The 14,643-nt window shown below is 32.2% G+C and overlaps 1 protein-coding gene across 9 annotated transcripts in view; it reads left to right on the top strand.

The window, feature by feature from the left end:
- The window catches only part of OXR1 (oxidation resistance 1), a 447,011-nt gene that overhangs the window by 385,584 nt on the left and 46,784 nt on the right, over positions 1–14,643 (top strand). For all 9 annotated transcript variants that reach the window (XM_044245095.1, XM_044245096.1, XM_044245094.1 and 6 more), the window contains 4 exons: positions 1,256–1,338; positions 5,512–5,619; positions 6,564–6,677; positions 12,819–12,971. In XM_044245095.1, coding sequence (XP_044101030.1) covers positions 1,256–1,338; positions 5,512–5,619; positions 6,564–6,677; positions 12,819–12,971 — 458 coding nt within the window. The remainder of the gene's footprint in view (positions 1–1,255; positions 1,339–5,511; positions 5,620–6,563; positions 6,678–12,818; positions 12,972–14,643) is intronic.

Below are 14,643 nucleotides of genomic sequence, written 5' to 3'. Positions count from 1 at the left end.
TGGAAAATTAATGATGGTTTATGAAAATTGTGATAGTTCTAGGTACAATTTAAGTTGTTGCTTCAGAACATTAGTTCATTCAAACTGGATGCTTGCCATGGTAGGCTGTTAGGCACTGAGGAGGCATTGTGGAACAAAGCAAGCACAGTATTTTGTAGGTTACCATTTAGCCGAAGGGATTAAAAAGAGATAGAAACTTAAAACGGAGTCAGATGCTATAGAAGGAGACATACAAATGCTATGTGATCAATAACAGAGACTTGGGTTACCTTAGGTGATCAGGAAGGTTTTAGGAGAGCTTTTTTAAGTACTGTGAAACTAACTAACTTTTTTGATATTCAGACTTATTAGTTCTATTATTAATGCTTTGTTAGAACGGTTTACCAAACTATTTTATTCAGTTTTGGGTTTTGTTTTTTAGAGATTGATTTTAATCATTTCATGTTATTTAGATAGGGGTGATATTTATCAATTCAGTGTAATGGTTATTGCATGAAGTATAGATGAGATTTTTTAAATGCGAAATTTAAAGTGCAACAGGTACCATAATCTTGGTGATAATGACATGTTCAAGTGAAATGCCTTGATAGGCAAGTAAAAAATATTTAGTAGACTATCCTGGACACACGATAGTCCAGACTATCCTGGACACACGATCCATATAGAAAAGCCTGTGTTATCTGAAATGAAATGCGCTAAAGTTTATTTATATACAAAAGCATATCTTAATTTCCTTTATGGTATATAAATAAGGAATTTAATAATTTTAAATAATTCCATAGAGAAGACTTCATCTTTAAGTATGATTGTAGAAGTGGAGTTATTTTTTTCCCGTGAGGACTAATGTTACATTTTATAGACTTGGTTTGGTTTATAATAATAATAATAATAATAATATCTTCAAATATATAGTTAATTGTAATCAAGTTAGATAGGTTGAAAGAAATGATCCACAATTCAGTTTTTAATAACACTTAATAATCCTTTCACGATAGTTGTTCATGTTTTGAATTGACTTGCAGTTATTATAGTTTCTCATACTGGTCAGTTCTTCAAGCAAGCAAGCAAGCAAGCAAGCAAGAAGGTACGTTTCCTTTTTCAGCAGTTGGTTGCATTTTAGAGCAGAGAATCCTAGGAAGCAAGCTGTAGTAGTAGTAAGTCTACTAGATAATTGCCCAGTGAGCTCTAATTAACAGTCCTTGACATTGCTTTGGAAGGAAAACAAATTTAATAGTTTTACCTCATTTTCTTTCAGACACTGGCCAAAAGAAGACCTTAGACAAGAAAGATGGGAGACGAATGTCCTTTCAGAAACCTAAAGGAACTGTTGAGTATACAGTAAGTTACTGTCTTTGCAAGAGTATTACGTAAGACATTCTTTGTTTCTACTATAATAAATAAGACAAAGATTGTTAATTGCCTTATTTCAAAAATACTTGCCTTTCAGTAACTGTTTTATTAATATTTGTGTTCTTAATTGTACTTTAGGTTTTATTTTTCCTTAAAGAGAAATTTTGTTAAGTGTGATACAAAGACAGTTACCCAGCAAGTTTAATTTGTTGCAGATGGTAATTTATGGGGAGTCAAAATTCCTGTGTTGTAATAACTTTTATTAGATTAAGCTTTTAGGAAAATATTTACTCTCTTATAAATGTGATCTTCATTACATTCCCAGCAGTGTTAAGTATAATGAAAATGGCAGATAGAATACTGAAAAGATAAATTGACATTTATCTTCCAGAATAACCTTTCACATCATGATTATTTGCACTGATTTATGGCTAAGTTTGTTTAGCTTTGAAATGGAACTTCTTTCTGTTTTCCAAATGACGTTCACATCTCTCTGGCAGTCAGCTTTTTACATTTCTGGTTACTATGGAAAACTGAAGTGAGAAATTCACTTTAGTCTGTGGTGTAATGCTTATTTGATTATAAATAATATTGTTTATTTACATAATGTTAATGAAGTTATAAACAGTTATTTAACTGGCTTTATTTTTATGTTGTTTTGTGTTTTCTAATGTTACAACCGTATTAAGCAAATAGCAATTTTAAACAGTCTCTGCATTTGTGTCATGAAACCTTCCAGTCTTGATTTTATTTTCCATGTATCCTTAAAATTGAAGAAATTATCAAAAATTTAGTTTACACTTTATTTCTATATATTATATAATTGATAATTTTGAGATTCTAAGTGTTTTTTTAAAAGGTTGGGAATCAGATATTTAGGGTAGAATTATTTTTACCATCAAAAGAATATTAAAGTATATTATAAGTTTAATTGAGTGTGCTTGTAACCTGCTCTGCATGATTGAGAAATTGAGAAAATAAGTTCAAACACTAAAATAATGGGTCATGTAATTTAATGTATTCATTAGTGTTTATACAGGCACAAGATTATAGGCATGAGGCATATGATGTTATTCACACGTGTAATAATACAATCGTGAAGCATTGTAAAAGTGTAGTTCATTTTGAATTTAGGAGTTTACCATTCTTTTCTTAAAATTCAATAAAACTTGAGTTCTCTGTAACAGAATTAAATTTAAATTGAGAACCATTATTTTATGGGGGGAGTAGTTGAAACCTGAAATTACATTTTTCCTTAACGTTACAAATGACCTTTCAGGAGTAATCAAGTATTACCCAGAAAAGTTATAAAACATCCTCTTGCAGGTCTTTGTTTAGACTTTTACTCCCTATTTTTTAGTCTATTCCTTATGCCAAATCCTAGAAGAAAGTAAGAAGTGTATTTTTATTTCTAAAGTCTATAAAATTTTAGTTTTATATTCTATTCTTATGACAGTTTTATAAAACTTTCATATAACATTTTTATATAAAATGTTTATATAGCATGATATTTATATTTAGGAAAAAATCTATTTCCTCAGTATTTCTCTTAAAATAAAACTTTTGATATCATAATGTGCTCTCAGAATTTGTTCTGAAATATTTGCAATCTAGCTTAAATATATTTTATACCACCTAAATATAGTATAAATCAATCACGGTATTTACATAGCTTTAAAATTAAAATAATTTATATATACATATATATGTATGTATATAAACACACATTATGTTTTTAATTGGGAAATCACTTTCAGTAGGAATCAAAAATAGATCTTGAAAATGCTATACATTGTCATTTTCTTCCTAATTAATTTAATATTTATATACCTTTCTAATGAAAGAGTCTTTTCCAAGGGACTAATGATTTTCTATTTATCAAACCCAGAGGCCTTTCCTTTGTTGCTTTTTGCTCATTGTTCCTTCCTTCTGGTTTCTGGTTTTTCCTCTTAACGGTTGTTTTCAGTGAGGATCTGGGAATGGATAATCAAGCGATGTCTGAAAGTCTTCACTGCACCCTCATTCCTGTTAGTTGACCTGTCTATATAGATTATCAGGTTGACAGTTTACTGATAGCTGTTTTAATCCATTGTCTTACGTCCCTCTGTTGCCTTTTTAGTTTTATTCATTTCTAGGCAGTCTTTTCTTTTTAAGTTTGTTTTTGGAGTTTGCCTTTTTTTCTTTATATAGTTCTGCAGTGCCACTGTAATAAGTCCTGATTCAGACAAATTTTTACTTACTGTGTTTTTTCAGCCTCAGGAGTATGTCATTCATAGTTCTGGAACATGATCACCCATCATTTCTTAGAGTATGTCTCCTGTTTTTCCTCTATTTGTTCTTGAAACTAATTGGACTATGTTTCATTGCCCTGGTATTCTTGCTGTCAGTTTTACTGTATCTTCCGTCTCTTTTACTGGCTGTTCTACTCTTCTTGATTCCAAATATAAGTAGTCCCTTGTTTCTTTTCACTTTTCCATTTACAATCTCTTATAGATCTTAAGAACTTTACTATATAAACTATGTGAAGTGAACCTCCAGTTTTTTTTTCTATTCTTACCTTCCTAGATGCTTGTATTTCCTACTTTCATTTGATAGTTACCAAATTGTAGCAAACCTCTTACCAATTTCTCCATCCTTGTCCAATGCTTGATTTTCTTATTTTTGTTTCCCTTCATTCTGTTATTCATCCAGATTGGAACTTTGGGATTCAACATCTGTTGCTTATTACCATTTGCTCCCCTGACCTGCTGCTGCTACTACTACCATCATCACAACCTCATTCATTCCAAGAATGCTTTCTTGAGTCTTGGAAACCTTATACACCTTAATCTCTCTATATATTTCTGTTACTTTTAACCTCATTTACTGCAGTAGTGTTAAGTTGGTTTTTCTGCATCTATTCTCTTTTCCCCTTAATCCTAGACCTGTTGTCACTCAAGCTATATATCTTCTTTGCTTTATAACTATTGGTGTCTTTTATTACTTTCCCCACTCCATTTAATAAGATCATTGTGAGGATAAAATGCGAGATAATATGAAAGTATTTTGTAAACTTAGAGATGTTAAAAAATTTGTTTATGTTGTAAAATTTGTTTATAGAGAGCTTCTTTTCATCCTTTTTCAGAATTAACACTAGTTACTCACCTTCCTAAAGTCCTCATTAGTGTACTTTGGGTGAATTGGGAGGAAGAAATAGTGTCCTCCCAAAGTGTGTTGTACTTTTTCTGTCTCCTAACACGTCAGTCCTGTGCTCTTCATTTTGAATGTTCTTTCCTTTCTCTCTTCTTCTCAAATTCTATTTCTTCTTCAAAATCCAGCTTTTAAATACTTTTAATACAATCTTTTCTGGACAATTTGGAGCAAATATGGTACACTATCCATACTCAGAAGTTCTGTTATATTTGTCATTTCATTTAAATTGCTCTTCATCTCATATAACCTTTTTGGTCTTTCTTATTTTCCAACTAGGTTTTAAATCCCTTGTGCACTAAAACCACTTAGATGCACTTGATTTTATCCTACAGAGCTGTCATAATGCTTTATGTATAGAGGACTCCAAAGGACTATATTGACTAATCTAGTGACTTTTTCTTTCAGGGAAATTGGCAAAATCCCATGACTTAAGATTTCTATCAATATGATCATTAAAGGATATTAATGATTTGGAAGCAGATTACTTTGGTTCAAATATGTTTTCTAATTTATATAATTGAATGAAAGGATGTGTTTGTAAAGATCATTAGAAATAGCATCTTCAGTTTGACACCAGCATACTTTGCTAAAATAGAATTTGTATGTTTCTAGGTTCCATATGTTTTAGAAACAATTCAAAGGAATAATATATTTTAGAGCCTTTGTAAGATAAAAATCATTTGTGTTTTGTAAGTTATATTTTTTATTTGGAAATTACTTGAAGTAGAGGCCCACATATAATTGTGATATATTATGATAAAGTGTATACACTGTATAATAATAGGTTGCTAACAAAGCACAAAATATCTTAAGTTAATTAAAGATGGAAAGATGGAAAATATCTAAAGATGGAAAGTACCACTTGTTAATGAAATGTGAGATTGGTCCACAGACATCTTAATAATATTAAACCTCATGATTAAGTTTTTCTGTTTTAACAGATTCAAATTTATTTTTTCTTTCAAACAGGTTGAATCAAGGGATTCTTTGAATAGTATAGCCCTGAAATTTGATACAACGCCCAACGAACTTGTTCAGTTAAATAAGTTATTCTCCCGAGCAGTTGTTACTGGACAGGTATCTTATTTTAATTCATTGGTATTTAGAAGCATTCAGTAGCAACACAAAGTATCCACTGCAGTATAGTTAATAATATAGAAAATATATAAATATATAAAATTAGGAATAATTTTATGCATGATTTGAACAAATTACATTGTCTCTAGAAGAGAAAGTGGTCACATATCTATATTAATTTTTCTTAGTAATCGAAAATTACTAAGATTGATAATATTTGTGAATTATCTTTTCAAATGTAATTTTAAAGAGTTTATTACCATATTCAAAGCAATACATGTACATGATAAAAAGTTTTAAATTATCCCATCTGAGACTTCCAGTTTCCTTTTCCAGAAGTAACCACACTTGCAGTTTGTATCCTCTTTCAGAAATATTTTAGCCTTTCCCTTTTTTTAAAATCTAACTTTGATTATTAGAAAATGTTTTATTTAAGTATGACTTGACCTCAAACTTTTTCATGTGTAGGTATTATTGACTGTATAGATATATTAACAAAGCACAGTAAGCTTTTTAGACTGTTTCAGTTCCTTTGTTATTTTAGATATTCCTGTTGGGAACACTCTTCTACATCTTTTTCTCTTTTTTATATGCAGACATTTCTATAAAATCCTAGAAGTAAAATTGCTGAGTTAAATGATATGTGCATCTTAAATTTTACCAGCTATTACCAGATTGTCATCTAAGATGAACACCCAGAGTACATCAGAATTATTGTTTCCCCACCCTATCTTTGACAGTATTTATTATCAAGCTTGTCTGAATTGAATTTAAATCTTTTTTATTGTTAGAATTTTAGGGTAAAAAATATCCTTTTAATTTGAAGAATTTTATTTTTTCTGTTTATTAGTGAAGATCATTGTTAATGGTACTTGCTTTTAGAACACCATTCAGTTACTGATATTTCAGTTTGACTGAATTTTTATGTGAATACTTTCTTGAAGGTTTTATATGTTCCTGATCCTGAATATGTCTCCAGTGTTGAGAGCTCTCCATCGCTAAGCCCTATAAGTCCTCTGTCGCCAACATCTTCTGAGGCTGAATTTGATAAGGCCACTGTAAGTGTCCCTGTTTTTCAAAGATAGCTATGAAGAAATCTCACTATATATGTACATATCATCATGATTTTTTATCCTGCTTTGACTATGGTTAAGACAAAATTTCCCCTTTTTATTTTGCTACATAAATGTATAAATTTCTATTTTTAAAGGGAACATTCTTATTAAACCAGACAGCTTAAATTAATTTAATAATAAAATGAATTATATTAATTTAATTAATTTTTTTATTGGTCGTGGTCCACATATTCATCAACATTCTCTTACAAATACCATATAATAATTTAAGTAAAGAAGGAGTTTTACCTAATAAGCATGACGGTAACATGATAGGAAGTCCATGTCCTATTGGATTTTTCTTTCAGTTTTCTCTATTTCTACAGCAGTTAGAACTCTTGAATTTATTTTCTTTTTTTTTCTTTAAAGATTTTATTTATTTGAAAAAGAGAGTGCACAAGCAGGGGAAAGGGACAGAGGGATAAGCTGACTGTAGGGAGAAGCTGAACAGAGTCTGATGCAATGCAGTACTCTATCCCAGGACCCTGGGATCTTGACCTGAGCTGAAGGCAGTCACTTAACCAACTGAGCCACCCGGATGCCCCTGATAACTACCTTTAAAAAAAAAAGATCCCATCATCTTAATCATTCTTCTAAGTATTTTGAGTAATTAATAGTGGATTAATTGACTAGCATTTTTAAGGAATGTTTTATATAAGTTATGTTTTATAAATGAATTTTAAAGACCCAAACTGTATTTAATAATTTTAATTAAAATCCCTCTGAAAGAAATTGTATTTTTTACCTTTTTATGTAAATTAATACTAATCATAATTTTTCCTTTTTATGACCCAATGATTATGTTTACATATAAAGTCTATTCCTCTATTAAATGACTAGATTCCTGTGGGAGAGTCTTCTGTGTTGTGCCTACTTTAGGAGGCATCTTCTTTTCTCTGCCCCAGTTGGCACTCAAAGTTTAAGATACCGAATGACCTATGGGTCACAAAACACAAGTCATTAATATTAATTTGCCTACAAATTATTAGACATTATTAATTTCTAAGCTATACTGTTAAACTAGTTCTACTTCTTTCATGGAGTAAAGTACATGAAATACTGTTAACTCTTTTTCTCCTTGTCCAGGGGCTTTTAGTATGTGTTTGGGTGTGTTTGTGTGTGAGAGAGTGAGAGAAGTATGGTCATTTTCCAAATATTTATTTGTTGGATATGTTATTTGTATAAATACATCAGCACTGTACTTTAGAATGCAGTCTCATAAAAGGAATATATTACATTTTTCACCATTGATGAGAGCAGAAGTCAGGTTCTAATGAGTAGCTAGTGCTGGACCAGATGATGTAAGAATACTTTTTTGAACGTGGCCATGCCATTCTCCCATGACACAAATTGCTGTACTCATAAGCAGTTTAACAACAAAGGAGAGCAGTGTAGCCTTAGGTTAATTTACCCTGTTTTTCAAACCCTAAACCAGAATTGTGAAAACTTGACTTTAGCATCCTGCCTGACTAAAACACTGTAGGGTCCTTTTCTGTCCCTCATCTTTAACCCAAATGTTACTACCAACTAGCTTTCTTGAAAGGTGTAAGATCACAAAGAAGAGAATGCTAAAATGGAGCAACAAAGCCTCCTTTGTGAAAATGGTCTCTTCCTCGCTTTTGCCATGTTACTGGGAGAGAGGGAAAGAATGACCTTTTAATGAATGACCTTTTAATCTGTAGTAACTCAGCTGCTGTCAGAGATGCCCAGAAAGTATCCTCTAATATGACTGGTCATATTTTTTCTCCCTAGGATGAATCCAGGAAGGACTTGAGAAATACTGACTCCTAGAAGTTTTCCCTTTCCCTGGGTGATAGTCATCACATACTATCTCATTGTAGGCAATAGTTAAAAATAATTCTTTTGAACAGTAATTTTATTGACTTTAGTTACATTTTGTTTTTTTTTTACCTAGGAATATATTCATTACTAGATTCACAAAATAAAATACTCCTATTTAACTTTCTATATATCTCTACTGTTTTTATCTCTGTATATAATTATTGGATTTAGGTCTCCCATTCTAAGTCCCTTAGAAGCAAGGATCTTATGTTTTATTAAATATAATTCATGTTCGTATTACAGTAATTAAAATGTTTATTAGTACTGTTACATGCTTTTCCAGAAATTGTCAGAGTTTATAATTCTAATAAACACCCATAGGTTTCTTTGATGTTCAGCTCTGTAGTAGCTTGCCATGGAGGCTAAAATACTATGTTCCTGGCTTTGTTAGCATAAAGGATCCCATTGGGGTTTTTTTGGATAATTTATTTCAAGATAAAAATATTATTTTTGAGAATTTCCAGAGTCAAGTAGTTTTTACCCATTTTTTTCTTCACATATTGATGAAAAAACATAGAAGAAGGTAGAACCAGTGTAGAGCAAATAAGAAATGGTTAAAACTTACCATGTGTCAGGTACAATTCTAAGTATTTTGAAAGTATTGTCATTTATTCCTGTCCTCAAACTTAAGAGATACAGCAGTTGGCCTGGCTGTTTCTGTTTTCTCCTCTAGACCCATTCTACACCCTCCTTTGGGCTTTAGACTACATCAGTGGGCTACCTTGACCTTTTGCTTCTCTTAGTTTTGGTCTTTCAAGACTGCTGACAGAAGATGAGAGAAAGGAGCAAGAGGGGGGCATATTTATTCTCTTTGTTCCCTCCCTGCAAGGTCATTTCAGAGTGTGGCTACATGCTTTGACCTCTCATTTCATCAGACACAGAGCCCTCTATCTCTCTGGTATCTGTTTCTTCTTTTTAGGCCTGTGGGTAATAAGGACACCTCTGTTGTTTGCCCTGGATTTTTGTATACAGTGCATAATATCTTTGTAAACTGCTCCATTTTAAAACTATTTAAATTAATTCAAGTTGATGTGCTATCTGTTTCTTCTAGTACCTGACCAGTCACAGTGTTTATTTTACATATAAGGAAACTAAGTTCCTTCAGTTAGCTAGTAGCTGAGTTAGGATTCCAACCCAGGTAGTCTGGTTCAGAGCCCGTGTTCTTTACTGACCACTTCATAGCTGGAAAAATCATAATGTATAATATTTAATCATCTTGTACAAAAAAAGATAACCATAGGTCAGCCTTTTTGCTTCACTTGTTCTAGTGATGCTTTGTTTTTGCACATTTGGACATTTGGGACAGTGACTGAGGCTCATTAGATAAATATTTATACTAAAGTATTTTTAAGGACCTTTCTGGCCCTAGTGGCTAAAACAGAATTGTGCAGAGAAATCTCAGAAAGCACGCAGGAGCTTCAAAATCAGTGCATTAAGAATCAGAATCTAAAAAAATTAAAAATTAAAAAATTAAAAAAGCATCAGAATCTATAAATACCAACAAAACCAGGTATATAAACATACTGATATTTTGGGTGGTAGTGTTCATGTATGTAAGTTATGATGAGAACTAATTACAATTCCTCTAAGCGTTGCTTTTTTTTTTTTTTAAGAAATGTACTCTTATGTGCTTATGTGCTATACTTTGAGCATTTACTAAGCTAATCTCATGTATTCTTTTTAATAGGATTACACTGCCAAATCAGGATTGCTATAGATACTGAGTTGTAGAATTTGAGACTTTGAGGGAACCTAAGTGATCATGTTGTTCAACGAGGTATTATCTTCATACAGGGAAAGCATTTGACAGTGTTTCTTGATACGGTTTTTGCAAATGATTAGGTTACATTGTAGGTAATGTTGTCAACTGGCAATAACTGAAGAGTCAAACAGAATTTGTTGATAGCTTTATACCAGCTTTCAGAGGGCCTTCCATTGGCTCTGGAATTGGATTTTAGTCCCCTTGCACATTTATCAATTGTTTAGAAAAATATTTGAAAGGTAAGGTATAAGTATTGCAGTGAAGCTCACTAGTTTAAATGTTGATAACATGGCTTTTACATATCAGCTTCGTCTTACTGATTGGGCAAGTTACTGAACATGGTTAACCATAGTGCCCTTTAAACTTAAGGTAATAATATATATACCTAATATGAATGATTTGAAAGTAAAATGAAATGGTTCATGTAACACTTGAATATAACAAATAGTCATAAGTATCCATTAATGTTGTTGTTACTAATACCTCATTTTAAATGTTCTGTGCTGAATGAATTTATGAATCATATAAAACTCAGATATGATAATTACCAGAGACAAGAGGATAAGTGTAAAGTTATTAGTTTGTATTATAAAATGAAAAGATTGAGAACTTTGTTAATAGATACTAATGATTGAAAAGTGTCATGCATCTTTTACAATCTAATTCCATTTAGGTTTTTAAAAATGCATTCATAGTATATTAAATATAATTGTTTTACCATATTCTGTACTGCTCTTACTTCAAAAAAAATCTGTTGGATATCTTTTAGGAGAAAGGGAATAAAATTTAGAAAGGAAGTCTAAAATTTTGTCCTCATACAGACTTAAGAAGTTAGATCCATTTATTGAAATAGAAAAAGTTATGTTAAAATTTGAGAGGGCATTTCAAGTATCTCAAAATCTTTGAGATTGTAGAGGAGGCATTCTTGTTTATTATTTCAAAAGGCTAATTCAGCACTACCCAAAGTGCCAGTTTTCAGCTCAAAGCTCTGAAGAACCTTGGTACTATGAACACTATTCTATAATATTCTATTCTATATCTACTCAGGAAGTATAATCTAGAGGTATTTAAGACAAAGAATAAAGGACATTTGTTTAGCCTTCCTACGTTGTATAGAATGTTGAACTTGGGGGAATCCCATGAGTTCTAGGGGATCTGTGAACTTGGATATAAACAACTTTAAGTGAATTATAATGAAATATAATATTTTTCTAAAATTAAGAATATAAACAAACTATAGAGTAGCACCATGCATACCTGTGACTTTGTCCCCAGTAGAACTCACAAATATTTTCAAATCATTTTTGAGTTCTAGATATTAAAAATACTGTTTATAGCCATATAGTTCAAATTATGATTGTCAGTCAACATTAGATTTTATTAATGTTTAATAAAGAAGGATATATGTATCAACTGTATATATAACTATTATAAATATGAATAAAATTATAACTAAATTTTAAATGTTTTGATAATTGTGTTTCATTATAATTGTTTTTCTTCATAATCCTGTATTTTAAGTATTCAGAATACGTTCTGAGAAGGAAGTCCTTAGTCTTCACTGTCAGAATGGGCCATGGCATTAAAAGAAGTCAAGATTCTGTGATCTAACCAATTACTACTTTATACAGTGGTATTGATAAACTTTGTAGCATAATATTTTAAACGGCTCTTCCAGTGAATGGAATACCTAAGTATCACAGACAAGCACTCTGTCTTTTCTCTGTTCCTAACACCTGAGGGATTTAGTAAACTGTCTTCTCAGGAGCAATTGAGAGAGAGAGAGAGAGAGAGAGTGTGTGTGTGTGTGTGTGTGTGTGTGTGTGTGTAGTGTGCGGGTACAAGAGATGTAGTTTTCACATTTTCCAGATTATCCATAAATATATATACCATTAAGAAATCATTGAAAATATAAGTTTAAGCTCTGTTAGAAATCTTTATTGAATGTGAACACAGTGCCATTCTTTCCTATTTCTTTTTATTTAAGAAGATCTTGGGGCGCCTAGGTGGCTCAGTGGATTAAAGCCTCTGCCTTCGGCTCGGGTTATGATCTCTGCGTCTTTGGATCGAGCCCCTACCTCCCCACCTGCCTCTCTGCCTACTTGAGATCTCTGTCAAATGAATAAATAAAATCTTTAAAAAAAATTTTTTTTTAATTTAAAAAAAAAAGCATATTTTGAGAGGTGCCTGGGTGGCTCAGTCGGCTCACGTTGTGATCCTGGAGTCCTGGGATCAAGCCTCATGTTAGGCTCCCTGCTCAGTGGGGAGTTTGCTTCTCCCTCTTCCTCCCACCTCATGCTTGCTTGCTTTCTCATTCTCTCAAATAAATAAAAATCTTAAAAAAAAAAAAAAAAAATATTTTGAACTGACGTCCAAGAATGTGATGAGAATTGGGGAAAACTTCATTTGGCTTTAATAATGTGCTAATTTAATTTTTATTTAGTTCTCTGATGTGCCTTTATTATTATTTTTTTTTAAAGAATCCTGACGTAGTCCACCCAAAAGAAGCAACTCCCTTATCTACTTTTACTGGTATTCGACCTGCACGAGTTGTATCTTCAACTTCTGAGGAAGAAGAAGCATTTACTGAGAAATTTCTTAAAATTAATTGCAAATATATTACCAGTGGCAAGGTAATAAATAGTACTCTAGAAAAAAAATTTTAATCATGCTTTACTGAAATATTACAATATGGCATTTGTATTTTAAGTTGTCAATATGAGCAACTGCTTGAATATTTGAAGATATTGGTGGAAATACTAGTTTGGGTTTGTATGGATCTTGCTTATAACTGACTTAGAATGTGGTGGTCTTTTGCAGTTGTTAAAGGTAATGGGATATAAATTTACTGTAATAGAGTATAGCCGATTTGCTCTCGGTAGAGTATTTCAAAAAACTGAAGTAAAATAACCACTGCTGGGCACTATTCGGAATGGTAACTCTTACAAACTTGGTATAACACACAAAGGAAAATAACTACTATTTATTATTTACTATATGCCAGAGGCTGTATGAGGTATTTTAAGTATTTCATCAACTCAGAATAGCCTATGAAGTCGGTGGTTCTATTCCATCTTCACAGGAAAAAAAATTTTTTTTCAGAAAAGTTTAATAATAAGTCCAAGGTTTCTCTAGCAGGGCAAGAATTCAATCCCAATGTGAATATATGTTTTATCTTTCCACACCTGCTGCTTTTCTAAACAATGTGCAGAAAGAATATAGTAAAGTAACACAGAATTGGAGAATAAACTCCAGATATTGTTTAGAAAGTAACTATAGTATCTTATCAACTTAAGTCATACATGGTTTTCTTTTTCTCTCAGAACTTTAAAGATGTTTTTTTCAGAACTCCAGTGTTTTCTGACTTGCACGGTTTCTGAAGAGAAGTCTTCTACAGTTTTTATATTTGATGTTCTGCATGACATTTGTGGTTCTCTTTGGTTGCATTTAAGATAGTCTCTCTTTTTTCTCCTTTCAGATTTTTATTTAAATTCTAGTTAGTCACAAGACAGTGCAGTATCGGTTTCAGGAGTAGAATTCAGTGATTCATCACTTATATACAACACCCAGTGCTCATCATGACAAGTGCCCTTTTTAATAGCCATCACTCATCTAGCTCTCCCCTCCACCACCTCTTTCCATCAGTCTTCAGTTTGTTCTCTGGCACCTGGGTGGCTCAGTGGGTTAATCCACTGCCTTCGGCTCAGATCATGATCTCAGGGTCCTGGGATCGAGTCCTGCGTCGGGCTCTCTGCTCGGCAGGGAGCCTGCTTCCCTCTCTCTCTCTCTGCCTGCCTCTCCATCTACTTGTGATTTCTGTCTGTCAAATAAATAAATAAAATCTTTAAAAAAAAAAAAAAAGAGTCTTTTATGGGTTGTGTTTTTTTGTTTTTGTTTTTTTTACTCCCCTCCCATATGTTCATCTGTTTTGTTTCTTAAATTCCACATGAATGAAATCATACCATACTTGACCTTCTCTGACTGACTTATTTAGCTTAGCATAATATACTCTGGCTCCATCCACATCATTGCAAATGGCAAGATTTCTTTCTTTTTGATGGCTAAGTAATATTCCATAGTGTATACCTCATCTTTATCCATGAGTTGATGGACATTTGGGCTCTTTCCATAGTTAGGCTATTGTAGGTGATGCTGCTATAAACGTTAGGGTGTATGTCCTCTTCGAATCTGTAGTCTTGTATCCTTTAGGTAAATAGTGCAATTGCTGGATGGTAGGGTAGTTCTATTTTTAACTTTTTGAGGAACCTCCATATTGTCTTCCAGAGTGGCTGCACCAGCTTGCAT

The sequence above is a fragment of the Neovison vison genome, chromosome 4 (genome assembly GCF_020171115.1).
Source record: "Neovison vison isolate M4711 chromosome 4, ASM_NN_V1, whole genome shotgun sequence".
NCBI lineage: Eukaryota > Metazoa > Chordata > Mammalia > Carnivora > Mustelidae > Neogale > Neogale vison.
The sequence above is the reverse complement of the archived record's forward strand: the minus strand, read 5'-3'. Positions and strand labels throughout refer to the sequence as shown.